Here is a 24,304-nt window from a genome sequence, read left to right on the forward strand (position 1 = left end):
CAGAATGAGTGGCCAGAGACAACCGGAAACTAACCCCATCACCATAAAACCCCAGACTGCGAGCCACGTGACAGAGCAGTTCTTCTGGGTTCCATTACCGTGCTGCTCTCCACCCAGGCACCCCTTCCCAATAAAGTCTCTTGCTTTGCCAGCATGTGTGTCTCCTTGGACAATTCATTTCCGAGTGTTAGACAAGAGCTCACTCTCGGGCCCTGGAAGGAGTCCCCCTTCCTGCAACAAAATCACTTGTACATCTAGCTAAAACTGCAAGTGCTTTGTGCTGAGTCTCAGGTCTGGGCTCTGCCCCCTTGGAACAGGGCAGTATAGAGGAAAAATACATCAGAGCAGGTGGAGAGGGTCCAGGGCAAAGCAAACTTCTTGCCAGAGAGGCTGTTAACTGAGAGTATTCACTTTGTGTATCCCAGTGACTGGGTAGATGCAGCCCTGCCCCTCTACTGGATGGAGTTACCTCAGTGATGGCTCATGTGATCACAATAGTAGAGATGTGACAAGGGCTTGCACCGGGAGAGAGGGTGGACCAGCAGCCGTAAGATTCTTAGCACAATCTTCCCAACATTTGGACATCAGAAAAGTATTTTTTAATACACTACAGATTGGGGGAAAGTCACAGATACTCAGGACTTCTTGGGTGTGTGCCCAAATAATTCTGTAGATTAGCAAGTGACTGCACCCATGTCTGTGTCTCAGGGTTTCCTTTTATCACCTGCTGCTGGTCAGGAAGTGTGAGCCAGTAGTGATTGCCTCCCATGTCTCTAAAGCCTGACGCTTTTTTCAGAGACATTTATCTGTTGGGTATGGCTGTGGAAACTAGGACACTGGGTACTTTGGCAAACACACAAAATTAAATCTCAGCCTGAGGTTCACTGTGTATCGTTTGAGTCTGACAAATTACATGAGAGCTATGGGAATGAAAGCAAATGGACTAATAGTTCGGTAATTATTTTCTTTGTGTGAAAAACCTGATATGAGTAAAGTCTTTTAAATGAAAAGGACCCAGTTCAGCAGCTTTTGGGATCAAAGTGTTGATTACATTTAACTATAATTAACACTCAAATTTTCTGTGATTCCACCTAGAATTTTCTTCTTCTAGTTGCACTAAACCCAAGCACAAGGCAAAAAAAAAAATGAAGTGCTATGAAAACAATACTGCGCTGTTCAGATATAAAGTATCAACATTATTTCCATTATTTGTCTCTCTTCAGTTCCAAGTTCTGTGTCTGCTAAGGTTAATTATCAACTAGGCTTTCACATCTGTCTGTCGTCTGTCTGTCTGTCTCTGTCTCTTTCTCACTCACTTCTGTAGGACCTTGAACCAAATACTTGCATTCTTACAACTTTCTCCTATCTCTAAAGTAAGAATAACTGTCCCTAAAACTCTGAGATCCACTAGGTTTTCAAAAGGTATTCGTTCATTGAATTTGACACAAGTGAAAAAGCTTGGAGTCCACACCTGAGACAGAAGGCTATATAGTAGCATCGATCTTGTGAAGTGGCAGGACAGGGCAATGACAGGAAAGACTTTCTTGCAGGGTCAGTGGGACAAGACAACTTCCCTTCTTCAGGAGGCCCAGAATGGACAAGATATGGGATTTGAAACTGAGTAGGACCCTGTGGGGGTCCTCCCTGTAACAAATCCTTTCCATGGCCCCATTTCTACTTCGTAGGAAATAGGCTTCATTCAGCCTCCTAGACCTTCCCTAAGTTCCAAAGGGCAGATTCAAAGAGTTGCTAATGAGGGGAGGAAGGGGGATGCAGAAACAAAGGAGGAGCAGTCAAGAAACAATAGTGCATACTGAGACTGCGCTCTAGAGCCCAAGAGCCACAACTACTGAGCCTGTGTGCCACAACTACTGAAGCCTGTGCACCTAGAGCCCATGCTCCGCAACAAGAGAAGCCACCACAATGAGAAGACTGCACACCACAACGAAGAGTAGCCCCCGCATGCTGCAACTAGAGAAAGCCCGCATGCAGCAACAAAGACCCAGCACAGCCAAAAATAAAATAAATGAATAAATAAATTATATATATGTTAAAAAAAAGAAACAATAGTGCAGCGATGAAAGCAGGGTCCTGGTTCCTGCTCAAGGAATATACACAACAATATCTTTGAGTGCTTCTGCAGGAACTAAGGTCCCCACCCAGGTGGAGGATGGTAACTTCAGGCTGAGCACAGAGATTCCTGGAGCACCGCCCTGTTACCTCACCACCCACCAATCAGCAGAAAGTCACACACCCTGCAGCCCTCACTCTAAATTTTGCCTATAAAAGCTTCTATCCGAAAACCACTGGGGAGTTCAGGATTTTTGAGAATGAGCCACCATTCTCCTTGTTTGGCCCTGCCATCAATCTTTCTCTGCCCCAAACTCCGACGTTTCAGTTTGTTTGGCCTCACTGTGCATTGGGCCCTGGAACTTGCGTTTGGTAACAGATTCATAGGGCATTAGGGGTTTTTTAAAGGTTTCAACTATTAGAAGGCTACTCTGCAAACGTTTATGATTAAGGCTTTTGGTTGGGGTATTTGGGTGTGTGCTCTGAGGTGGGAATAGGGGCTACAGAGGGAGGAAGTAGAAAGCAAGGATGGGGGAGCCTGGGGGCGATATGAACCTCAAACTGGCAACTACATTCTAATCTGAAAGGTCAGAACCTCTAGGAGTTGCATAATCACAGAGACTAGAGCAGTTTCTCTTGAGGAAGCTGCTTTTATGTTTCATTCTATTCACAGGGTTCTTTTTGCCATTAACCAAAATGCCAGGGCCCCACTTGAGGAGGTGATCGAAAAGTTCCACAGCCTCAGTGAGAGAAATGCTTTGTGTCTGACCTAATCCCCTTTCTATGCTGCCAGTGAAGGCCACTCCAAGGCAGGAGGGTGACTTTAGACTAGTCCTCAATGAATGGCTAGAAAATGCCTTCTGTAGTGAATTACTTCCTATTAAAAATGAATGAAAGGAAGATGAAAAGCATTCTGTGGATGGTAGCACAACAATATGAATGTACTTAATGTCGCTGAATTGTCCACTAAGTATGGTTAAGATGGTAACTTTTATGTCTATTTTATCACAATTAAAAAAAAATAAATGAAAGGGGAAAATTGAATCATTAACCTGACTTTGCTATATAGTGGGCTGTCACTTCAACTGAGTAGAAACTTCATTCTCTAGAAACTAAATCTGAGATTTACTCCTGAAAGTTTAGAGGAAAAAGAAAGGAGCCTTTGAGAGAAAATGGCTAATGCCGACCTAGCTTTCTAAACAGTACAAGGCTTTAAGAGTAATTTCTGTCATTAAGCTTTCCTATGATCCACAGGAAGTAAATGAAGTCTTTTAAAAATGGAGAGAAAAAAGAATGGAAGTTACTAGCAACTGTTTTTTACAAGCTATGTCTATATATCTTTATACTGAATACTTGATAGATTAGAGTGAAAATATATAAACATTTTGAGTCTCTCTGCTTTTAAAATCCTATGTATAATTATAGTTTAGAGAAAAAAAATCCCTTTTGTATTACTTCATTTCTATGATCAACAAAGAATTTTTTATCATGAACACAGGCCCATTACCACTTGGCTGTCCTTACCTAATTGTCTTTCTTCATCTTCTATACATCTGACTTATACATAAGTCAGATACTTCATCTGACTTATACAAATTACTTTAAATCCTCTTTTTTTCTTTTTAAACCAGGCAGAGTATAATGGCATAAAGTAAAATACTCTTATCTAGATCATACTTTGATTATTAAGTTTACATAAGTCACTTATGAAAAAGAATATACAGCCAACAATTCCAAGCCATGCCCCAGACCTCTAGCCTTAGTATTTAAACACAATAATAGAATCCGTCTTCTTCAGCCTGCTGAGCCTAACTGGGCTGGCCTCAGGGTTTCTCAGAAGTCAAGCGCTCACTGAAGGCCAGAGGGGGACCAGATCTATGGCTCAGGATACAAGAGAAGAGGCCACACTGGTGAACAGTACCACGTATGACTCCTAGGCACACCCACTCCCCTCCAACCGCTGGAGTCCACAGGAGCCCTTACAGCTAAAGTAGCATCTTAGGACTCCAAAGCCTGTTGGGGTAAGGTGATTTTTGTCATATCTTGGAGCAGTTTATTAAAGGGGTTCACAAGTCAACTCTGCTCACAGAATAAGGAACGATGTGATATAACTCACAGAAACTGGGCTCAAGAGATGGAAAGCCTCACTTTGGCTCCTAATCTCTCTGAGCCTCAGTTTTCTCATTTGTAAGACGGGAGAAATAATGCTTATTACCTCAAAGGATCATTGGGAAGCTCAAATGTAACACAGGTATAGGCACATTACAGATGGAAGGCAACACCAATGCACAAAGCCAGGAGGGATGGATCTAGGTGATTAAAAGAAAGACACGAGGGCTTCCCTGGTGGCGCAGTGGTTGAGAGTCCACCTGCTGATGCAGGGGACACGGGTTCGTTCCCCGGTTCGGGAAGATCCTACATGCCGTGGAGCGGCTGGGCCCGTGAGCCATGGCCGCTGAGCCTGCGCATCCGGAGCCTGTGCTCCGCAACCGGAGAGGCCACGACAGTGAGAGGCCCACGTACCGCAAAAAAAAAAAAAAAAAGACACGACAATCAACATCCCTACAAGAGCCTAACACCTTTGGCTTCTTGAGTTTCCTACTGAGAGGGGTTGAAAGTGAAAGTATAATTTTCTTTGACAAAAGAAAAGAGTTCTATGAGTTGGTATGGAAAGGTGTTAAAAGCAGCTTAAAAATATATTGTCCCGAATCCAAAGGAAACACCCTATTAGAAGCAAGAGGTCAAAGACGCAGTTATATCTGGAAGCATTAAGACAAACTGATAAAAAGTACATCCTCTGCTTTCAATACAGCCTACTGGCTAAAACAAAGTTCACCTCTTAGCAACAACAAAAAAAAATTACTTAGTATTCCAGAACACACACGTTCTGAAAAGCCTGTGATTTCAGTCGTTGGCATAGAAACATGGAGTAAATGGCTGTGGGAAGAACAGAACGAATACTCGGAAAAATTGCTTGCTGAACTGTTACTATCAGGAAAGCCTATGTTGTTTTAAATAAATCTTTATGACACCATTCTCTAAAAACAAATGTGTGGTCTATATTTATAGTCTTGATTTTTATTTAGAGAGGATGTGAAAAGCAGGGAGAAAGTGAGAATGCATGAAAATGTCAATGTCTCCTTTAAAGTAGTTCCTGCAAAATGCCTTGCTCCATCTCTGGCAGTGTTCTCCCCCTTGACACCCTACCTGCATTATTATGATCTGGAGGAACCCATGGAAAGAAAGAAAAAAAAGAGGAATCAAGTATTTCTTTCGTCTTCTCCAAGACCTGGCACTGCTAAACTTAAGTCTCCACAACTCAATGAAACTAACTCATAAAACGATCGTAATGATGGTGCATCTTCTTTACTAATGCAAGTAATCAATCAATCGATGCAAGAGGCATTCAAGTCCACCTGCTTCCTTTTTTTTTTTTCTGGTAATTATTATACCTGCTTCCTTTACACCTTCCAAAAGAAAAGAATCCATAGAGAACACTTTAAACATATCTAGCTGACACCACTTCAAAGCCACCTTTTAGGTTAAAGACATGATTAATTTATATTAACTTCACAAATCAGATGTAGTCTCCGAAATAAAGCCATATTGAATTCACAACATTCATAAAACCTGCTCACTGTAGGAACCAGTCAAGAACCCTATTACATGAGAATCAGGATCTACTAAACCAGAATTAGAATAGAGATTCTATCCACAAGATCCATGAAGGATAAAGGCAGAAATGTTAGCGAATATTATTTATTTACTGATCTCCTCCCTTGAGATGGCAAGCTCCATGTGAGCAGAAACTTGGATCATGTATCCACCACTGTATTTCCAGCCTACAACAATATCTGGTACAGAGTTGATGGTCCAGTACGACTTACTGAAACAGTGAATGAATTTAGCACAACCATATGAACCTTCTAAGAATGAAGCACATAGACTTAGTCTCTGGGGGAAGGGACAGGTTGGAAAACACCACCTAACATCGGTCCCCAGTGCTTCTGAGGCTCAGGCCTGGAACGTCACATAGTCATGTCAAAACTTGCACTGTAAACACAATCTAGCAAAGGTCAAGAATAGTTCTCTGGTGAACACTAGAAATCATCCTAGAGTAGGTTGAAACTGGATGCACTACAGCCTGCTGACAGAAGAAACAATGGAAGCATTCTTTAAGGCTGCACATCAGGAAAATTTAAGACCTGAAGCAATCTGGATCATAAAGAATATGGCTTGGTTTAACTAGACAGTGGCAATCTTCCAGTGATTCACCCACTTCATTTCAGTGTTATTTACAGAAAAGAATACACTGTATTAGATTACAGAAGCTGGGGTTGTCACGAGAGCTGATGCAGAAAGTGTCACAAAAACAATTTGCACTATTAACCCAATCCACTATCATGCCAGGGGGAAAATGCCTTTTCTTCCCTAGAAGCGAACAGAACAGTGAGAGTTGAGATATTCTTAAGTAAGTGGAATTATTTTTTGCTATATAGTTTATCATCAGTCTTACCTGGAATAGTTAGATGAATATCTTTCTGCTTTTTCCCTAATCTGGCCTCCTCACTTTCTAGTTTCCTGGTCATTATAAAAACATCCACTACCCTGAGTATTTCTCATTGCAGAAATGATATGATTTATTAGAAACACTAAAAGAAAGGCACTTATTCAGATAAAATAAATTAATCTCTAACTGATGCACTAGTTTTTTACCTTAACTTTGCTGTCTACCTTGGGTGAAAATATGTGTTCCTTGGCAGGGTAAAGTATGTGAGAGGACGGTTTAATGGTAAGTATTTATTTATTTGCTGCACTGCGCGGCTTGCGGGATCTTACTTCTGCAACCAGGGATCAAACCTGGGCCACGGCAGTGAAACCACCAAGTCCTAACCACTGGACCGCCAGGGAATTCCCTAAAAGTATTTCTATTCTTCATCTTTTTATTAGATGAGATTGTCTTAAATGAAAAGAACAGTGTTTAGCATCTTAAATATGTGCTTATTTGTAAGTAAATCCTAAAATTCATGAAGAGCGTATGCTCAGGGGGTAGGCAGACCATTACTAGTTTTATACCTTTGTTCAAGTCACTTTACCTCGCTGAACCTCAGTTTTCTCCTCTGTAAAGTAGAGCATAAGTTTGCTCAGATTCCAGGATAATCATCAGACTCATATGCTTCCCAGTTGGACTAGACAGTGAATTTATATGACTGTTTAATTAGCAGTTGAGTGCAAAGGATTTGGTTTCTCTCCCTACATTAAATATGATAATACAGGTAAAAGTGCTCCATAAAGGTTAGTTGCTATTACTCTTACCTTCGTTATCACTTACTAGTCTGGGTAAACAACATGCCGTGCAGAGATGACAAAGTGGGGAAGCAAAGGAGTTTTTCCTTTTTGATCATGGCCTGTTGAAGCCAGCATTCATAAACACTTTGTATAATTCTTTTGTAGTTTCTTCTTTTCTCCCTTGACCTCTGAACCTAGTTTTTCTAAAGGCTACTGGTTTGTTTTTTCATGTGTCTCACTGCCAGACTTTCCCAAGCATCCCAAACCAACCCAGATCAGCTATCAGAGTTTCCCAAGATTCCTGATCTCCCTGATTGCACATCGGTGTGCATATACTTCAAGTATCTTTCACTCCCTGCTCTGAAAGGCCCTGAAGATGCCAGACCCACATGATCGCTGCGGTGGAGTGGAGGCTTAAATGTGTCTGTTGAGAAGTGATGTGGTTACTGGTGTGGGAATCCTGGCATTAGAATGAGTAAATAAGCCCTGTCCTGATGACTCTAGTTCCAGGAAATGGGCTACAATGTCAGATCGGAAACTTGATTTCTCAAGGCACATTTCCAGACTCCAGCTGCTCCATGTTTGGCTTCAGTAAGAAGGAATAACATGGGCAACAGCTGCTGTTTCTTGAGTGGATATCAGCACTTAGAGTTTAAACAATCTCTTGTTTAAACAGTAGGAAACTGCATAACTGAGCTAGACTTCCCAAGAGTCATGGCTAGGTGCAGAGAAAATGATCAAAGTGTGCAAAGAAATGTCAGGTAAGGATGAGGATGAATGACCCATTCAAAGTCTTAGGTGCCTCAGGGGCTGCCTGGGCTCTGTGTGTGTGTGTGTGTGTGTGTGTGGTCTATTTCTGGTGTCTCCCCCACCTCCAGAGGGAGGGGAAGGAAGGAGTGTAGCCTTCAAGGGCCACAGTGGGTGAGGTGGAGGAGAACCAAGCCGAAGCATGACCACTTGCAGTGATTCCAGGAGTCCGCAGGGACTTTTTAAAGAGAAGAAGAAAAGAAAGGCAGAGTACTACTTTAAAGCTGAGAACCTACTTTTATGATTGCTTTGAGAAAAAACAACTAAAAGCAAAACCAAATGCTTTCCCAAATAAAATGCTCCCCTATTGGTCAGTTGAGTAAAACATCAGGCTTACCTTGACATATTGAACAAGACGCTCATTTACGTTCACTTTGTAAGTTTCTAAACCCAGTTCCTTAGATAACCGTAAGATCCTGTTCTGGGTTGGTCCCACATAAGCCCCGCCAACGTCTACGTAATCAACATGTTGGTTCTGTAGAAACAGAAAAAGTGTCCAGAAGACTTCAGTTAGAACTCTAAAACATGTTTCTATGCCTTATAAAAAATAACCCTGTTTATTTTTTACAATTTAAATGTGCCTTACATCTCTCTTATAAAGTGCCACTGAAAATAGCAAATCTTTCTACTCTACTCCAACCCTATAGTACACTCATCATTAAGCAATCCCATTTGTTGAGTTATTGGTGAGGCTGATTCAGCAATAACACGCATAAACAATAAAGAACACTGTAGTACGCCCTGCCGATCTAGATCCTTTTCAAAGCATTTAGCTTTATTTTCTATGCTTTTCTTTGGGGTTGTTGCTGGAGGGGTCACCCAGAGTTTTATTAGACCTAATTCTCTGATTTCCAGCAGATGAAATCTTCAATCAGCCCACACTGGTGGGCTCCTGATTCTATTTTAAAACACTTGCAGGGAAGAATGCATCATAGGAAAAGAGTACCAAAAGGTATGAAAAGATTCATACACCTAAAAAATATTTTATAAATATGCAAACCTTCCTCCATAAACCAAAATTTACTTTCCTCTTCTTAAGTGCACTTTTCCATTTTCCCCAGCTTTTTTAGTAACACATTTCCCCATGGTTTAATCAATAAATTGTAAAAAAATTAATAAATAAAATAAAATTGTGCATTGGTGAGTAATAATTCCTCCATGTGTTTGTAATAACTTCTTATGGGTCTGTTTCTATTTTGTTGTTTATACCAGTTCTAATTCGCGTTGCCGTTTCTCCTTGTTTGCCTGATTATTTTTTATTGTGTCCCACTGACTGAATTTGAGAAAATATAGAAATTATCTGAATCCTGGGAGGATTATATCTTTCTCAGAGAGGATTTATGTCTGCTTCTGCCCAGCATCTGGGGACGCTAACAATACTAGATAACTTTATTGCATTTTGTGTGCCTGAGACAATTTGAAGGCAGGTTGAAATGCAACGTGGCCTAGTCCTTTTGCTGTTCACCCTTAGTGCTAGGACGCAGTCCAACCCAAAGCACAAGGAGTTTACCAACACATCCCTCCATATACACATACTTTGGTGGGCTCTGGACTTGACCTTCAGTTGCCCTAGCTTTGTAAGACTTTTGAAAAGTACTTCTCAGTCTCTCACTTGCTTCTTCAGTGGTCAGCAAACTCTCACCTCTCCACCCCCAGGGGAAAAAGCAGGTCAATGTTTTCTGGACGTTGGTCTAGTGATTCTTCACTATCTTGTTAGCTCTCTGATGCTTTGAAGGTGTGTGTGTGTGTGTGTGTGTGTGTGTGTGTGTGTGTGTGTACACAGTGCAATTTGTCTAGTCTCCTTATATGTAGTGGAAGGGTTGGGATAATTTACCTAATCTGTTATTTCCAGAAAATCGATTGTCTAGAATTATGCAACCTTGCCTTCCTGGGGTAATATAACCTGATATTATCTTTCCATTGCAAGATATGCTTTGCTAACATTTTGTTTCGAATTTTTATATCTGTGTTTATAAGTGAGACTGAGATTGCCCCATGATTCTCCTTTCTTCTCCAGCCCTTGTCTGTTTTCTTGTATTACAGTACTGTTAATCTCATGAGTTAGAAATCATACTTCCTTCTATTCTCTAGAAGGCGTTCGTATATAAATAGAATAATCTCTTCTTTGAACATTAGGTAGAACACACCTGTAGAGCTATCTAGGCTTAGTGTTTTCATTGTGGGAAAAATTTAAATTACAGGTTCAATTTATTTTGTGGTTAAAGCACTACTCACGTTTTCTATTTCTTAAATTTCTTTCTATTCTTAAATTATATTTTCTCATCATATATACCTTTCATATGTTTCAAAACTATTGCTTTAAAGTTCATGACCTCTTCTTTTCATTTATTTATTGTTTATTGTATCAGTAGTTATATCTTCATTTTCATCCCTTTTATTGTTTAGAGATGTCTCTTTTTCCTTTTCCTTGAAAAATCTTATCAGACACTTGTCTAGTTTTAATAGGACTCTTCAAAGAATCAACCTTTGTTTCATTGATCATCTTTATTGAGTATTTTCTATACCATTGATTTATGCTCTTTTTTCCTCTTTTTTGGATTTTTTATACTCTTAATTTTCTAATTCCTTGCATGCTTAGCTTATTCATATTGAGCCTTTTGTTCTTTTCTAATACAAAAATTTAGGCTATAAATCTTCCTCTAATATGGTTTTAGCTACATCCACAACTTTATTTTAGTATTTCCATTATTGTGCAGTTTTAAGTATTTTCAAATTTCCATTACAATTTCTGTCTAGATCCATGTTTCTAAAAGTTTTGTCATGTTTTAATTTCTACAACTGGAATTTTTTTAGTTATCTTTCTGTCATAACTGCATTGTGGTCAAAGAATATGGATTATATGATATCAATCCTTGAGGCTTACTTTATGACCTAGCACATGGTTGATTTTCAAAGATTTTCCATTTCTGCATGAAAAGAACATAGTCTTCTGTTAAGTAATATGCATGTTTTATACATGTCCATTAGAAAAAGATTAATTGTGCTCAGCCTTTGTTTGCTTCATTTATTATTGACTTAGAAAAGTATGTTAAAAATCCCCTACACTATTGGGCATTTATCTTTGATTCCTGTCAATTTTTGCTTTATATTTTGAGGCTACATTATTCAGTATATACAAGTTTAGAATTGTTTGGTCTTCTGGGTCTTTTATCACTATGTATTGAAACTTAATTCAATGAAACATTTTTTTTGTTTAAACCTTATTTTGTCTGATATTAATATAGGTAAAATAGCTTAGATTAGTATTTGTATACTATCTCTTTTTCTATCCTTCGGTTAGAGTTTTCTTTATTCTGACATTTCCCCCCTTTTAACTGAGAAGTTCAGCCCATTTATATTATTATTTCTTTTAAAATGTCTTAACTTTACTTATTTTATTATGGCTTTCCATTTGTCCCACTTTAACAGTTTTATGCCTGATTTCTTCTTTTGGATTAAGGGTTTTCTTCCTTTTAAGTTTTTCTTCTACTTGTTTGGAAGTTATACTGTCAGGCCTATTTTTTTTCTAGCTATATTAACATGCATACTTAATATATTCTAAAGTTTATCAATATATTATCTTTCTATTGAAAAATACAAAACCTTCATGCATCAACTGTGATCAACCTTCTTCTAATCTGTAAACCATAAAAGTACCTTACTTCAGGTTTATTTGTCTCCCAACAAATTTGACGTTATTTTGTTTTATTCTGTTGATGTTGCTGAATTTTATTTAAATATTTACCAGTATCTTTGCTCATTGTCTCCTCTTAAATTTCACACCTTTAATTTGTTATCATTTTCCTTCTTCTTAAAACACAGCCTTTATAATTTCCTCTAATCTGGGTCCTAAACTCTCTATTTTTGTCAGTCTGATAAAAAGATAGTTCTAGCAAGTAACAAATTCTGGTTATTTTCTCTTTCACTCTCAGAACAGTGAAGATATTGTTTATCTTCTGGCATCTATTTTTGCTGTTGAAGGTTCACTCAACAGCAATCAATAAGTCTAATTATTGATTTTTTTCAGAGTATGCGTAATTTGTCTTTCTCTTTTTTTAAAAAAATTACTTTTAGACTTAAAGGAATTTTTTAAAGATCTCTTTTCTTTGGTATACTGCAGCTTCTGTGTGCGGGTGAGAATTTCTTTTCCTTTTTCATGCTGTGGACTTGTTAGGTTTCCTGGTATCTTCCAACAATGCTGGAAAATCCTCAGCCATTGTTTTTTCATACCATCATAACACTATCTTTCATGTCTTAGTTGCTCCTGCCCTTGCCCCACATAACGTATTTTCCAATCTTTATCTCTGAACTGCATTATAGATAATTCCTTCTGATCTAGTTCACTCATTCACTTCAGCTATGTCTAATACACTGTTTAATCTGTCCCTGAGTTTTTTCATTTTAATCAGTACATTTTCATTTCTAGAAATTATTTTTAAACTACTTGATCTTTTTTTTAAGTTTCTTTTCCCTGCTGCTAATTTTAAGCACGTCTTTTCTTTAAAACATGCTACAGTAATTTTTTATTCTGTGTATACTTCAACTATTGCAAAATCTTTCTGGATCATTTTTTCTATTTATTCTCCTTTAGTGCCTTGTTTCCTTGTATGCTGTCACTTTTGACTATGAGTTGCTGATTTTCCTTAGAACTTTTTCTGTGTAAGTTATTTGAGGCCTGGGTGGAAATGATTTAAGTCTATTTCTGCCAGCCACCTTGGCACTTTAAATATTCTATCCAAGGTTTTTCACACCATATAGGTAGTGTAAATTTAGATTGAAGCCATGGATGAAGGCAAGCTTTATTTTCCTCCCTTTTAGAAGGGTAAGGTTTATTTCTCTTTCACTTTCATGTACAGAGTATAGCACAGGGGATTCCAATTTGGAGTCTTTCCTATTAAATTCCCAGGTTCTGGATTTTATTTCCTGTTCCGTGCATGCCATACAGCCATCACAGTGGAATTGCAGAGTCTTCAGGGTTCAGCAGACATTCAAGGTGAAAGTCAAATTTTGAGCTCATTTAATCCCTAGGCTTCATGTTTTTACTTTGCTTTGGGGATTCATTAGTTCATTCAACAACTATATCTTGAGTGCCTACAAGGTGCCAGGTACTGTTCAAGAAACTTCTGTTACATCAGTGAACAAAATAAAAATCCCTGCTCTCAAGGGGCTTTCGTTTAGTAGGAAGAGACAGAAAATGAACCACAAACATAATAAATAAGTATCTTAGAAGTTGATAACAACAGTGAAAAAGAAAAAAAAACAAATAGAGAAGGACAGGGCAGATTGAAACTGCAGAGGAGAGAAGGAAAGATTTCAGCTTCAAATACAAGGGACATGTAGGCCTCTGAGAAAAGGTGATATTCGCGTAAAAGACTTGAAGGAGGTGTGGGAGTTATCCATGTGCATATTTGGGACAAGAGCGTTTCTGGCAGAAGAAAGAGCCACTGCAAAGATTCTAAGGGAGAAATCTGCCTGGTGTGTTCAAAGAACACAGGCCAATGTGTCTGGAACAGAGTGAGCAGGGAAAAGAGAACTGGAGATGAGAGTAGAGAAGTTGCAGGGCGGGGGTGGGGGGGAAGGGGGCAGATCATGGTACGCGTCACAAGACATTGAAAGGACACTGGCTTTTACTCTGAGTGAGAAGGGCAGCCTTTGAAAGGTTTTGAGCACAGAAGTGCCAAGATCTGACTTAAGTTTGAAAGGCTCATTCTGGCTGTCGCACTAAGGCTAGATTATAAGGGACAAGGGTAAAAAGCAGGGAAATTATTTAAGAGGTTGTTGCAATAATCTGCCCTAGAGATCATGGTGGCTCCCACAGCTGGGCGCCACGGAAGTGGAGGGAAGGGTTGAATTCTGGGTATATTTTGAAGGCAGAGCCAAAAGAATTTCCTGACAGAATGAATGTGGGGTCTCACAGTGTTGAACATGACTCCGAGTTTTTTTGGGAGTTGCCATCCTCCTTTACCGGGAAGCCTGCTGGAATAGTGTTCTTTTTTTTTTTTAATCAGTTTATTGGATTTGTTTGTTTCTTTTTTTAAATATAAATTTATTTGTTTATTTTTGGCTGTGTTGGGTCTTCTTTGCTGCACACGGGCTTTCTCTAGTTGCGGTGGGAGGGGGCTACTCTTCGTTGTGGTGCATGGGCTTCTCACTGTGGTGGCTTCTCTTGTTGCAGAACACAGGCTCTAGGCACGCAGGCTCAGTAGTTGTGGCTCGTGGGCTCTAGAGCGCAGGCTCAGTAGTTGTGGCACACAGGCATAGTTGCTCTGCACGGCATGTGGGATCTTCCTGGGCCAGGGCTCGAACCCATGTTCCCTGCATTGGCAGGCAGATTCTTAACCAGTGCGCCACCAGGGAAGCCCCTGTTTCTTTTGTTTTATTTTGCTATTGAGTTGTATGAGTTCCTTATAATTTGTTATTAACCCCTTATCAGATAGATGGTTTCCAAATATTATCTACCATACTGGTTGGCTGCCTTTCATTTTGTTCATGGTTTCTTGTGTGGGGGATAAGCTTTTAATTTTTATTTTATTTTATTTATTTATTTAGGCCATGCCACACGGCATGTGGGATCTTAGTTCCCCTACCAGGGATCAAACCCGTGCCCCCTGCAGTGGAAGTGCAGAGTCTTAACCACGGGACCACCAGGGAAGTCCCTAGAATAGTGTTCTTGATGAAGAAGAAAAGAAATTCAGTTTGGATGTGTGAAGTTTGAGATGTCTGTTCAACATCCAGGAGATCTGCAAACTTCTAACTTCAGGGCAGCACAGTATATTTTATTCAGCATTTTATTTTAAGAGGGAGAGTCAATCAGGCTTCCACTCTGCCATAATACCAGAAGTGACCTGTTCCTTTGACTTCTTTCATCTGTCCCTCATATAATCCTAACTTTCCCTTTTACTAACTATTGGTGTTGTGCTCTAAACCTTCTCTAGTCTCCAACATCCTTTTTAAGACAGGAAGCGCAAAACTGAAGTCAGTATTCCAATAAAATTTAACAAAGACAGTAACCGAATTCTTGGGAGTTTCCAAAAAAGATGTCTTTAGAACACAGACACTATTTAAAGTAAATAATCCTAAGTGAAGTAGTAAAAAGCATGAGGCGTTTTACAGAATGCTTCTTTACAAAGTCGAAACATTTGAAAGGAGGTGCCCCAGATTCAGCATGAAGATACTGGAACTGTAATACCATATTCTGCTATGTTGCCCCTCAGTCTTTAGGATCTTGCATTTGATCTCATTATTCAGCCTTTGAAGAGGCCACAAACACGCAACTATATTAGGAAACAAATACACCAACCCTGTGGTAGCCTTGCAGGCATTTCAACTTAATTAATTTGGTCCTGAAAAATTATGGGGGAATCACACTAGGAAAAACTGGGAAGTTCTGAACAAATAGAAGATCTATCTGAACAGTTGCCAGGTGACAATATCAAATTTGGCATTTCGATACTTAAAGATCCAGAGTAATTTTTATGGCATCTCCTCCCTAAATCCTAATTGATTGTGCTAGTAGAAGCAACTGTAAGAATATTAAATTCAGTTTCTGATTAAATACCATTTCTGTCCCTGCTTTGTAAAGCCCCCCCTTTTTCCCTTCTATTTATTTGAAATCTTATAGATGTCAAGTCCTACCTTCTAAGCATTTCAGAGTTCCTCTCTCACATACCTAAAGGGAATTTTAATATGATGCCTAATACGCAATAGTTCCTGTATGGTGCTGACATATATAAATGATGTAGCATGAAAAAGCAGCCTGGGACAATAACATAGATGGGGATAAGCATGTTGGAATTCTCATTTCCCTTGTACAAAGAAACTTGTTCTTAACTGAAAAATCCGTAACACGACAGATGCTCCTATTTAATAACCAAAAGGTTTTAGAGATAAGAAAAGTAGGGCAAAGGGACAACTTAATACCTATCTCCAAAATAAAGGAATGTTTTTCAGCAAATGACAGGAGAATCATATGTAACAAGCTGGTACAGGCAGAATATGCAATCTTTCTTTTGCACTACAACACATTGCCTTCAATTAGAACTTGAAGTTGGAGGGAGCTTCAAGTACATTTAGATTATATCTCACTGCCCAGATGCGAAAAGTGACATGTAAAGTGCTAATAGTACTTACCCAAGGTATGACAGTGTGTCGGGCCAGTACAGGGGCCAGAATCCCAGTCTCCTCACTCCCAGACCAATAGCCTCTCAGAGGACTACATCTGAGGAGGTACTCAAATTCTCCAAATGCAATTAATCTGGATTCACATTAATTTAAAGCAAGCGAGCATACACCAAAGAGCAGCACTTCTGTAGCATCCCCTACGGATCTTATCAAAATGCAGAGTCAGATTCAGCAGGTCTGGGACAGGACCTGAGATTCTGCATTTCTATCAAGTTCCAGGGTGATTCCGAGGCTGCTGGCCCACAGGTTACTTTGAGTAGCAAGGCTGTAGGGTACTCTTAGAGCTGAGCAAGGTAAAAATAGGCTTATGATACATCCCTGTACATCTAAAAAGGCAGAAAGTGAATGACAGAAGGGGAGCTTGGCTTGGTGTGACTGAAACGGCTGGTACAATATCCTAGTTCAGATGTTGGTTGGCTATTTCATATCCATTTATATTCCCCCTTTCCCATGCCTGCTTCTATTATGCAGCCTGGAAATGTTAAAGACTTGCTTTCCCAGGCTCCCTAGCAGCTCAGGGTAGCTGTGTGCCCCGAACCTAGCCAATGAGACTATAAAGCAAATGTCTGCTGGGGTCTTCTGGTAAAGGAAAGGCTTTGTTGCAGATAAGACTGGGGCCGCCTCTTCACGCTCTTTCCTGCCTTGAATGAGAACTTGATGCTGACAGATGCTGCAGCCATCTGGTTACCATTAGGCAATAAGCCAACAGGAAAAGAATGGCTGAGCAGAAAGACAGAAAGAGCCTAAAGATTCGATGACAAAGCTGAACCCCGGCCCCAGGCTGGACTACCTACCACCAGACTTCTTCTTATGTAAAATAACTGAATGTTTGTATTGCTTAACCCATTGTTATTATCACTGCATAAGCCATTCTGTTATAAATCTGACACATCTCCTAATTAGATAGAGGCTTCCTCTCCTTCCAGTCACTTCAACAGTCTGGTTTTGTCCTCACTGCCAATCTCCAGCCTTTAGCGCTCTGTTTCTGTGCTCTAGCAAGGGGGCTCATTAGTGACCTTCTAAATGCCAAACACAAGGGCCCCTACTCAGCCTTCATCCTGTGTCAAATGCGCCTGGCATCTGATTCGATGTATCACCCCTTCTCTTTCCTCTGCTGATTTTCATGGCACTGCCCTAATCTGGTCTTCCTCCCCAGCCTCCACTGCTTCTCTCTGGCTCCTCTGCCTCTGCACCCCCTTTAAATCTGCATGTTTCCAAAACTTCCATCTTTGTCCGTACTTCCTTTCTACCTTACCTCCTTCCCTGTGTACTTTCATCAGTTCCAGATTTCAACATCCTGCAACCATTTCTTCAAATAGTAGTAAACACCAGTTAGCATGCATTTTTCCAAAACGGTGATGTAAGCCCAAGTATAAAAAGGCAGTGATGTAGCAAGAACTGGGCTTCCTTATGTCTAGCTGACCCCACCGGAGCAGCACACCTCTTAGGGAACAAGGACTAAGGAAAAAGCAACACAGAAATATGCTACATTTGCCTCTGCTTACTGTGGTCACACTTCTTTTAAGTTGTGTATTCTTGGATAAATAAATAAGGAACCTATACTGTGTGTGTATGTCTGTGTGTGTGTGTGTGTGTGTGTGTGTGTGTGTGTATGGTGAACGTACAGTCACTTCAAGTCCAGCCCAACCGTAACCTCACTTGAGACGCTATATACTCTAGGTCTCTAGTATGGAAATGATGACGCTGTATTGAAGTTATTTGTTCACGTTTGTTTTCTTCACTAGAATGTAAGCTACTGAAGGTCAGAAGCTGTCACTCTTTGGTGGGTGCTTGTTGAAAAGAACAGATACTTATTTAATGCAGTAGTTTAGGGTTATGGAGGACCAACGGCTTAACTGCATAAACTCTTGAGATTTCCTCCAGCTCTGTGACTTCCAGTGACCCCCATCTCTAGTTTGTGTGAGATTTTATACGTTAAGTATTAAAATCATTTACCCTCACTGTGTATGTTCTTCCTCCAACTCTGTCTCGGGCTTCTAAAACCAAAACATTAACTTCATGTTCTGCTAAGAGTTTGGCGGCAGATAATCCTAAAAGGAAAAAAAAGGAAAACAAAGTCGAGGAACATATTAACACCTACACGTGAAACATTCAACATTTAAACAGGTCTACATATAATATAAATGCAGGTATCAGACACAATTCATTGACTGTGCTATCTAATAAATTCTGAGCACACTGTGATGAACTGAGCCACCAATTTTATAATCTAGCATATATTACATTATCTATCATAAGCTAATTTTATTATCTATCATAAGGTTGGTTGAAAAAATGTAATAATTTAAAATATATATTTTGGGGGTTTTGGTGATAATCATATGTAAGGGAATTTGTTGAACCCCTAAATCAACCCTTATCACGCCACTCTTCTAGAAATCCTGATTGTATAAACAGAAGTATGTTTTCCTGGAAATTCCCCCTGGCTTACACCAGTCCCCAGTATCTCTGTGCTTTTCTCAATTTAAACCCCCCCTATAATGACCTCCTATCATTTATACCTGGGTTACATGCTTGCTGTATCATGTTTTCCCCGCTAGATTAAAAGTTACCAAAGGCAGGAACCATGTTTCATACTTTATTTATTGGCTCAAAGCTGAGTACAGGCTTTCACTCATAAACAAAAACCTTCATAAAAGATAGATTTTTAAACCCAGTATAGTAAGGGAATCCCCTGGCAGTCCAGTGGTTAGGACTTGGTTCTTTCACTGCCGTGGCCCTGGTTCAATCCCTGGTCAGGGAACTAAGATCCCGCAAGCCACACAGTACAGCCCAAAAAAGGCAAAACACAAGCAAACAAAAGTATAGTAATACCAGAAAAGTAGAGGAAAGTGTTGTGGATTAACATTATATCAAGGGTGCATGCTATCAACATGACTTATCACTGATGTTAATCTTGTTCGCCTGGCTAAGGTAATGTTTGCCAGGTTTCTCCACTGTAAAGTTATTCTTTTTTTCCCCTTCCATGCTATACTCTTTGGAAGGAAGTCTATGTACAGCCTGCGCTTAAGAAGTAGGGAGGTATGTCCTACTTCCTTGAGGGTAGAGTATTGACATAAATGATTTGAAATTCATCTGCACAGGAGATTTGCCTCTTCTCTCCCATTTATTTATTTACTTAACCACTGACATATCCTTATGGAGTCATACATAGTTGTTTTATACTTTGGGTTATAGTCCAATACTATGTTATTTATTTTGTTGCTCAAATTGTTTCGGCTTTGGTCACTGGGAAGCTCTTGTGTCCCTCGGATGTACTTGCATCATTATGTGTGTATGCGTGTGTTTGAGCACTTCCTTACTTTCTGGCATTAAGAGATGTTCCAGGCTCATCTTGTCTTTCTCTGCCCAGCCCTACAATCAGCTATTTCTTCAGTGAGCCTTGGTTCCTTTTATTGGAGAACAGTATTAGAAATCAAGATCTGGGCTCTAGGTGTGCCCATCACTACTGGGCTATCATTGCTTCTGGGACTTCTCAGCTCACAGAGTAAGGCAATAAATGTCTGTATACACATTTTTAAATCTATCAATACATTTTTGCACTTCAAATGCTATCTTATACCTAGTTATCTTTATCCTCCTATTACAAAAAATACGAAGCAGACTACACAGATAAACATACTTCAAGGAGAAAAAAAATGTTAGAATATTAGGGTGAAAGAGAAATAAGAATGACACCAGGGATAAGTTTAGTAAAATGATACAAATGATACCTAAATATGTATACCAGTGGTTGAGGAGAGGAACTATTCTTAGTGATTTTAAAACTCAGTAACTTGACAGCTCTAATGGTATATATCCTAAAGACAAAAAAGAGCTGCAAACATTTTGTTCAGTAATCATTTTGTGGGTGCTAGGATTAGAACTATTATTTTGAGGCCATTATGTATGTAATGTAGAATAAAGCAAATGAGTAATCAGGCTGCTGTCACTGAGATCCAGGGTTTTGGGCCTGGAGATCAGGAAATTTAGATGAAGGAACAATGAAATTAAGTGCAAATTTAGGGCAGGAAATGTACAAGATGGGTCTGGAACCTCAAGTCACCAGAAAGCAAGGAGGCTAACAGAGACCACGAGGAGTGTGACAAAAAGGCTCAGAAACCTACCAAGGTGAACTCCCACTGGCTAGAGATGGAACAATTTGAGTATCAAGTAAAAATAACAGGGACTTCCCTGGTGGCACAGTGGTTAAGAATCCACCTACCAATGCAGGGGACTCGGGTTTGAGCCCTGGTCCGGGAAGATCCCACATGTCGCGGAGCAACTAAGCCTGTGTGCCACAACTACTGAGCCTGCACTCTAGAGCCCGTGAGCCACAACTACAGAGCCCGCGTGCCACAGCTACTGAAGCCCGTGTGCCTAGAGTCCGTGCTCCGCAACAAGAGAAGCCACCGCAATGAGAATCCCACGCACCGCAACAAAGAGTAGCCCCCACTGGCTGCAACTAGAGAAAGCCTGCGCGCAGCAAGGAAGAGCAAACGCAGCCAAAAATAAATAAATAAATAATAACAAAGGCAATGGCTTAAATCCACTCATAATAATACTAAAAAAACAAACAAAACCTCTCATTGGTCACCTTTGGAGAATGCTAAGGAACAAACTTATCATTTAAAAAAACAAAAAAGGGTTTTCCCTGGTGGCGCAGTGGTTGAGAGTCCGCCTGCCAATGCAGGGGACACGGGTTCGTGCCCCGGTCCGGGAAGATCCCACATGCCGTGGAGCGGCTGGGCCTGTGAGCCATGGCCGCTGAGCCTGCGTGTCCGGAGCCTGTGCTCCGCAACGGGAGAGGCCACAACAGTGAGAGGCCCGCGTACCGCAAAAGAACAAAAAACCCCCAAAAAACAAAAAAGAATTTGGCATTCATTCTACCCTCCTTATTTGCACCAAACCTCAAGGCAACCAAATAGCTAACAAAGGGAGGTTTCGCTGTATAAAAGTACGCTAGCTAATAAGTGAAGACAGGAATAATTAGAACATCAGCATTTTGCAACCCCTAATGAATTAATACATCTGGTGCAATGATTGTCAACAGCTGCTAACATGACAAAAAAAAGAGATAACCAGATGTTACTTGCCTCTTAATGGAAGCACATACCACCATGTATGAAGTAGTTAGAAAGAAGGAAGGAAGGAAGGAAGGGAGGGAGGGTGGGGAGAAAGGGAAGGAGCAAACAATCTAAATTCTAATGTGATCCAGCCTCTAGATCTGATACTTAGGGGCCAGAAAAACATGTTAAATAATACCACTGGGATGCAATCAACAAAATCTAGATTATAGGATTTATGCAGGAGTACCCTGGGTTTTTCTGTTTATTTGTTTTTTAAAACAACTCACACCCTCCTGCTCTCTTTCTCCTTTCTTCACCAGTTTTTCCTACAATAAACCTCTTACATGGCTAGTTATGTCTTGATGTCTGCTCTCAGAGAAGCCAGACTGACAACAGTATTTTGTTCATACACAGAATGGTATGAAATATACATAGCCAGAGTCAAGGATGAGTTTGGGTCTGTAAGATCTAAAATGCAGGGAGGCTAAATCATAATATCCAGCACTGCTGTCTGCTAATGTTTGTATGTATTTTTGACTCCTTCAAGTACAGTGTACCCTTACACTGCTGACATCCACCCAAGATTTAGGTGTGCAACGAATATTTGGAATCTGCTCACAAAGAAAGGCATCCCGTGACAGTTTAAATAAATGCAAACTAATGTCTGCAAACCTTGGTGCAATGTGCTTTCTGGGACACTGCCAAAGGCTTCTTCTGCTGACCATCATAAAAAAAAGGATGAAGGTGTAATGAAAAACATGTTTATGCATAAATCTTTGTTGTTATATCTGACTATTTCTGTAGGATTAAGTCTTAGAACAGAGATTACCAGGTCAAAAGATTTGAATAATTTTTAGGCTCAAAGCACCACTCTGTATTTAAAAGCAGAGAAACTCAAGATGCAAAAAGTTGAATTTCTTCCCAGTTCCCCTTAGTCAATCTAACCATAAACCAATTAGATAGATAAAAACACCCTTGGGTTTGCTAGAATTACTCAAGTAGCTCCTCTTCTAAAGAGAAGCAGAGGTGGCTCTGAATTCCAGCAGCAGTGGGACCTGCAGCTGTCCAGCCCCCAGAGGCAGCCTGGCAGTTGGTTTAGCACTTTACATCCTACAGATCAATTTCAGGTGCCTTTCCTGTTGCCTCTCACAACCATTCTTCAGAATAGATTTCATTACCCCATATTCCAGATAAGGATACCAAGTGCTTGATATGCCCACAACAAAGTCTCCTGAAAAGTGAAAATTTTTACTTCTTACACCCTCACTTATAAGGCTGAAGCCTTAATAAAATTGAATCTAGTGTGTAATTCTCAACAAGTTTGGTGAGTGGGGTTCAGTGCCAATAGTAAATAAACACTACTCCAGAGGCTAAAGGAGGGGAGGGAAGCAGGGCTAGCTGAGCCAGGACAAATGAGCACACCAGTGACAAAGGTCGTTTCGCACTTTGGCATTTAAGGATATAAACAAAATTAAAAAGGTGGATGGACCTAGAGTCTGTCATACAGAGTGAAGTAAGTCAGAAAGAGAAAAACAAATACTGTATGCTAACATATATATATGGATTCTAAAAAAAAAAATGGTTCTGAAGAACCTAGGGGCAGGACAGGAGTAAAAACGCAGACGTTTTAGAGAATGGACTTGAGGACATGGGGAGGGGGAAGGGTAAGCTGGGATGAAGTAAGAGAGTGGCATGGACATATATACACTACCAAATGTAAAATAGCTAGCTAGTGGGAATCAGCCACATAGCACAGGGAGATCAGCTTGGTGCTTTGTGACCACCTCGAGGGGTGGGATAGGGAGGGTGGGAGGGAGGAAGACGCAAGAGGGAAGAGATATGGGGACATATGTATATGTATAACTGATTCACTTTGTTATACAGCAGAAACTAACACACCATGTAAAGCAATTATACTCCAATAAAGATGTTTTAAAAAATTCCCAAAATAACAAACAAACAAACAAAAAGCTGAAAAAAAAATGGTTGCTCTGCATTACAGGAAAATGATTGGCCCTATCCTGGCAAGGAAAGTTTAAGCTCTTAGTTTGAGAAATAAGGAACATGTTTAAAACATTTAAAAGGGATTCCAGAAAAATAGTTTCCAAAAGGTCTTGGAATGTGAAGGGGGAAGATTTAAGTCATTTAGAAAAATATTTTTTTAAGATGTTGAATAAATTGGGGGGGGGTACCGTTTCAGTTTGCATGTTTATTGTGAAGAAGACTCTGATAAGGAACCTCCGTGGTAATTTAAAGCTAGAAAATACAGAATATGGAAATACAATCAAGATGCCATTAGAAAAAGTTATTTTTGAATAATAACTAATAACTAATTTTGAATAAATAACTCAGTAAGTCATAAATAAAGCACAGGCAAACACTTGCAGTCCAGAAAGGCTTTTTCCAATATATTGACTGTGGCTGTCTGTTGATTCGAATGGAAAAAAAAAAAACCTAAGATAATGTCTGCTTACATCTTGAATCAGGCATCTTGAATTATATTCCTTAATTCTTTTTTGTTATTATTCTGTGTATCACTATGCATCCTACCCTCCCCTCACTACAAAATTCAGTAATCACTTATAGAAAAAAAATCGTATGTCAACTCCGCAGATTAGTTTAAGGGCTTTTGACATAAACTTCAAAATAAATAAATAAAAGCCTGTCTCTTTTTTTTTTGGTAAATGGGATAAAATTGTTAGAAAAGAAAAGGTTTGTTTTGTTTTGTTTTGTTTTTTTAAGAAAAGGTTTTTAAGTCTGAAGGTAAGTCACCAAATACAATGTAGCTACTAAAAAACAGATTTGATAATCAAATTTTTTTTTTACTTTCAAATCAAATATTTGTTATGAAAAGAGAAAATCTCATATTAAACCTATTTCATCTTGTT

General features: G+C 39.6%; 1 protein-coding gene across 1 annotated transcript in view; it reads right to left on the bottom strand.

The window, feature by feature from the left end:
• MAOA (monoamine oxidase A) overlaps positions 1-24,304 on the bottom strand; it is a 74,565-nt gene that overhangs the window by 38,083 nt on the left and 12,178 nt on the right. The window contains exons 2-3 of the mRNA XM_030834970.3: positions 18,304-18,398; positions 8,504-8,641 (exon numbers count right to left, since the gene is read on the bottom strand). Of these exons, the coding sequence (XP_030690830.1) occupies positions 8,504-8,641; positions 18,304-18,398 (233 nt within the window). The remainder of the gene's footprint in view (positions 1-8,503; positions 8,642-18,303; positions 18,399-24,304) is intronic.

The sequence above is a fragment of the Globicephala melas genome, chromosome X (assembly GCF_963455315.2).
Source record: "Globicephala melas chromosome X, mGloMel1.2, whole genome shotgun sequence".
In the NCBI taxonomy this organism is placed as follows: domain Eukaryota; kingdom Metazoa; phylum Chordata; class Mammalia; order Artiodactyla; family Delphinidae; genus Globicephala; species Globicephala melas.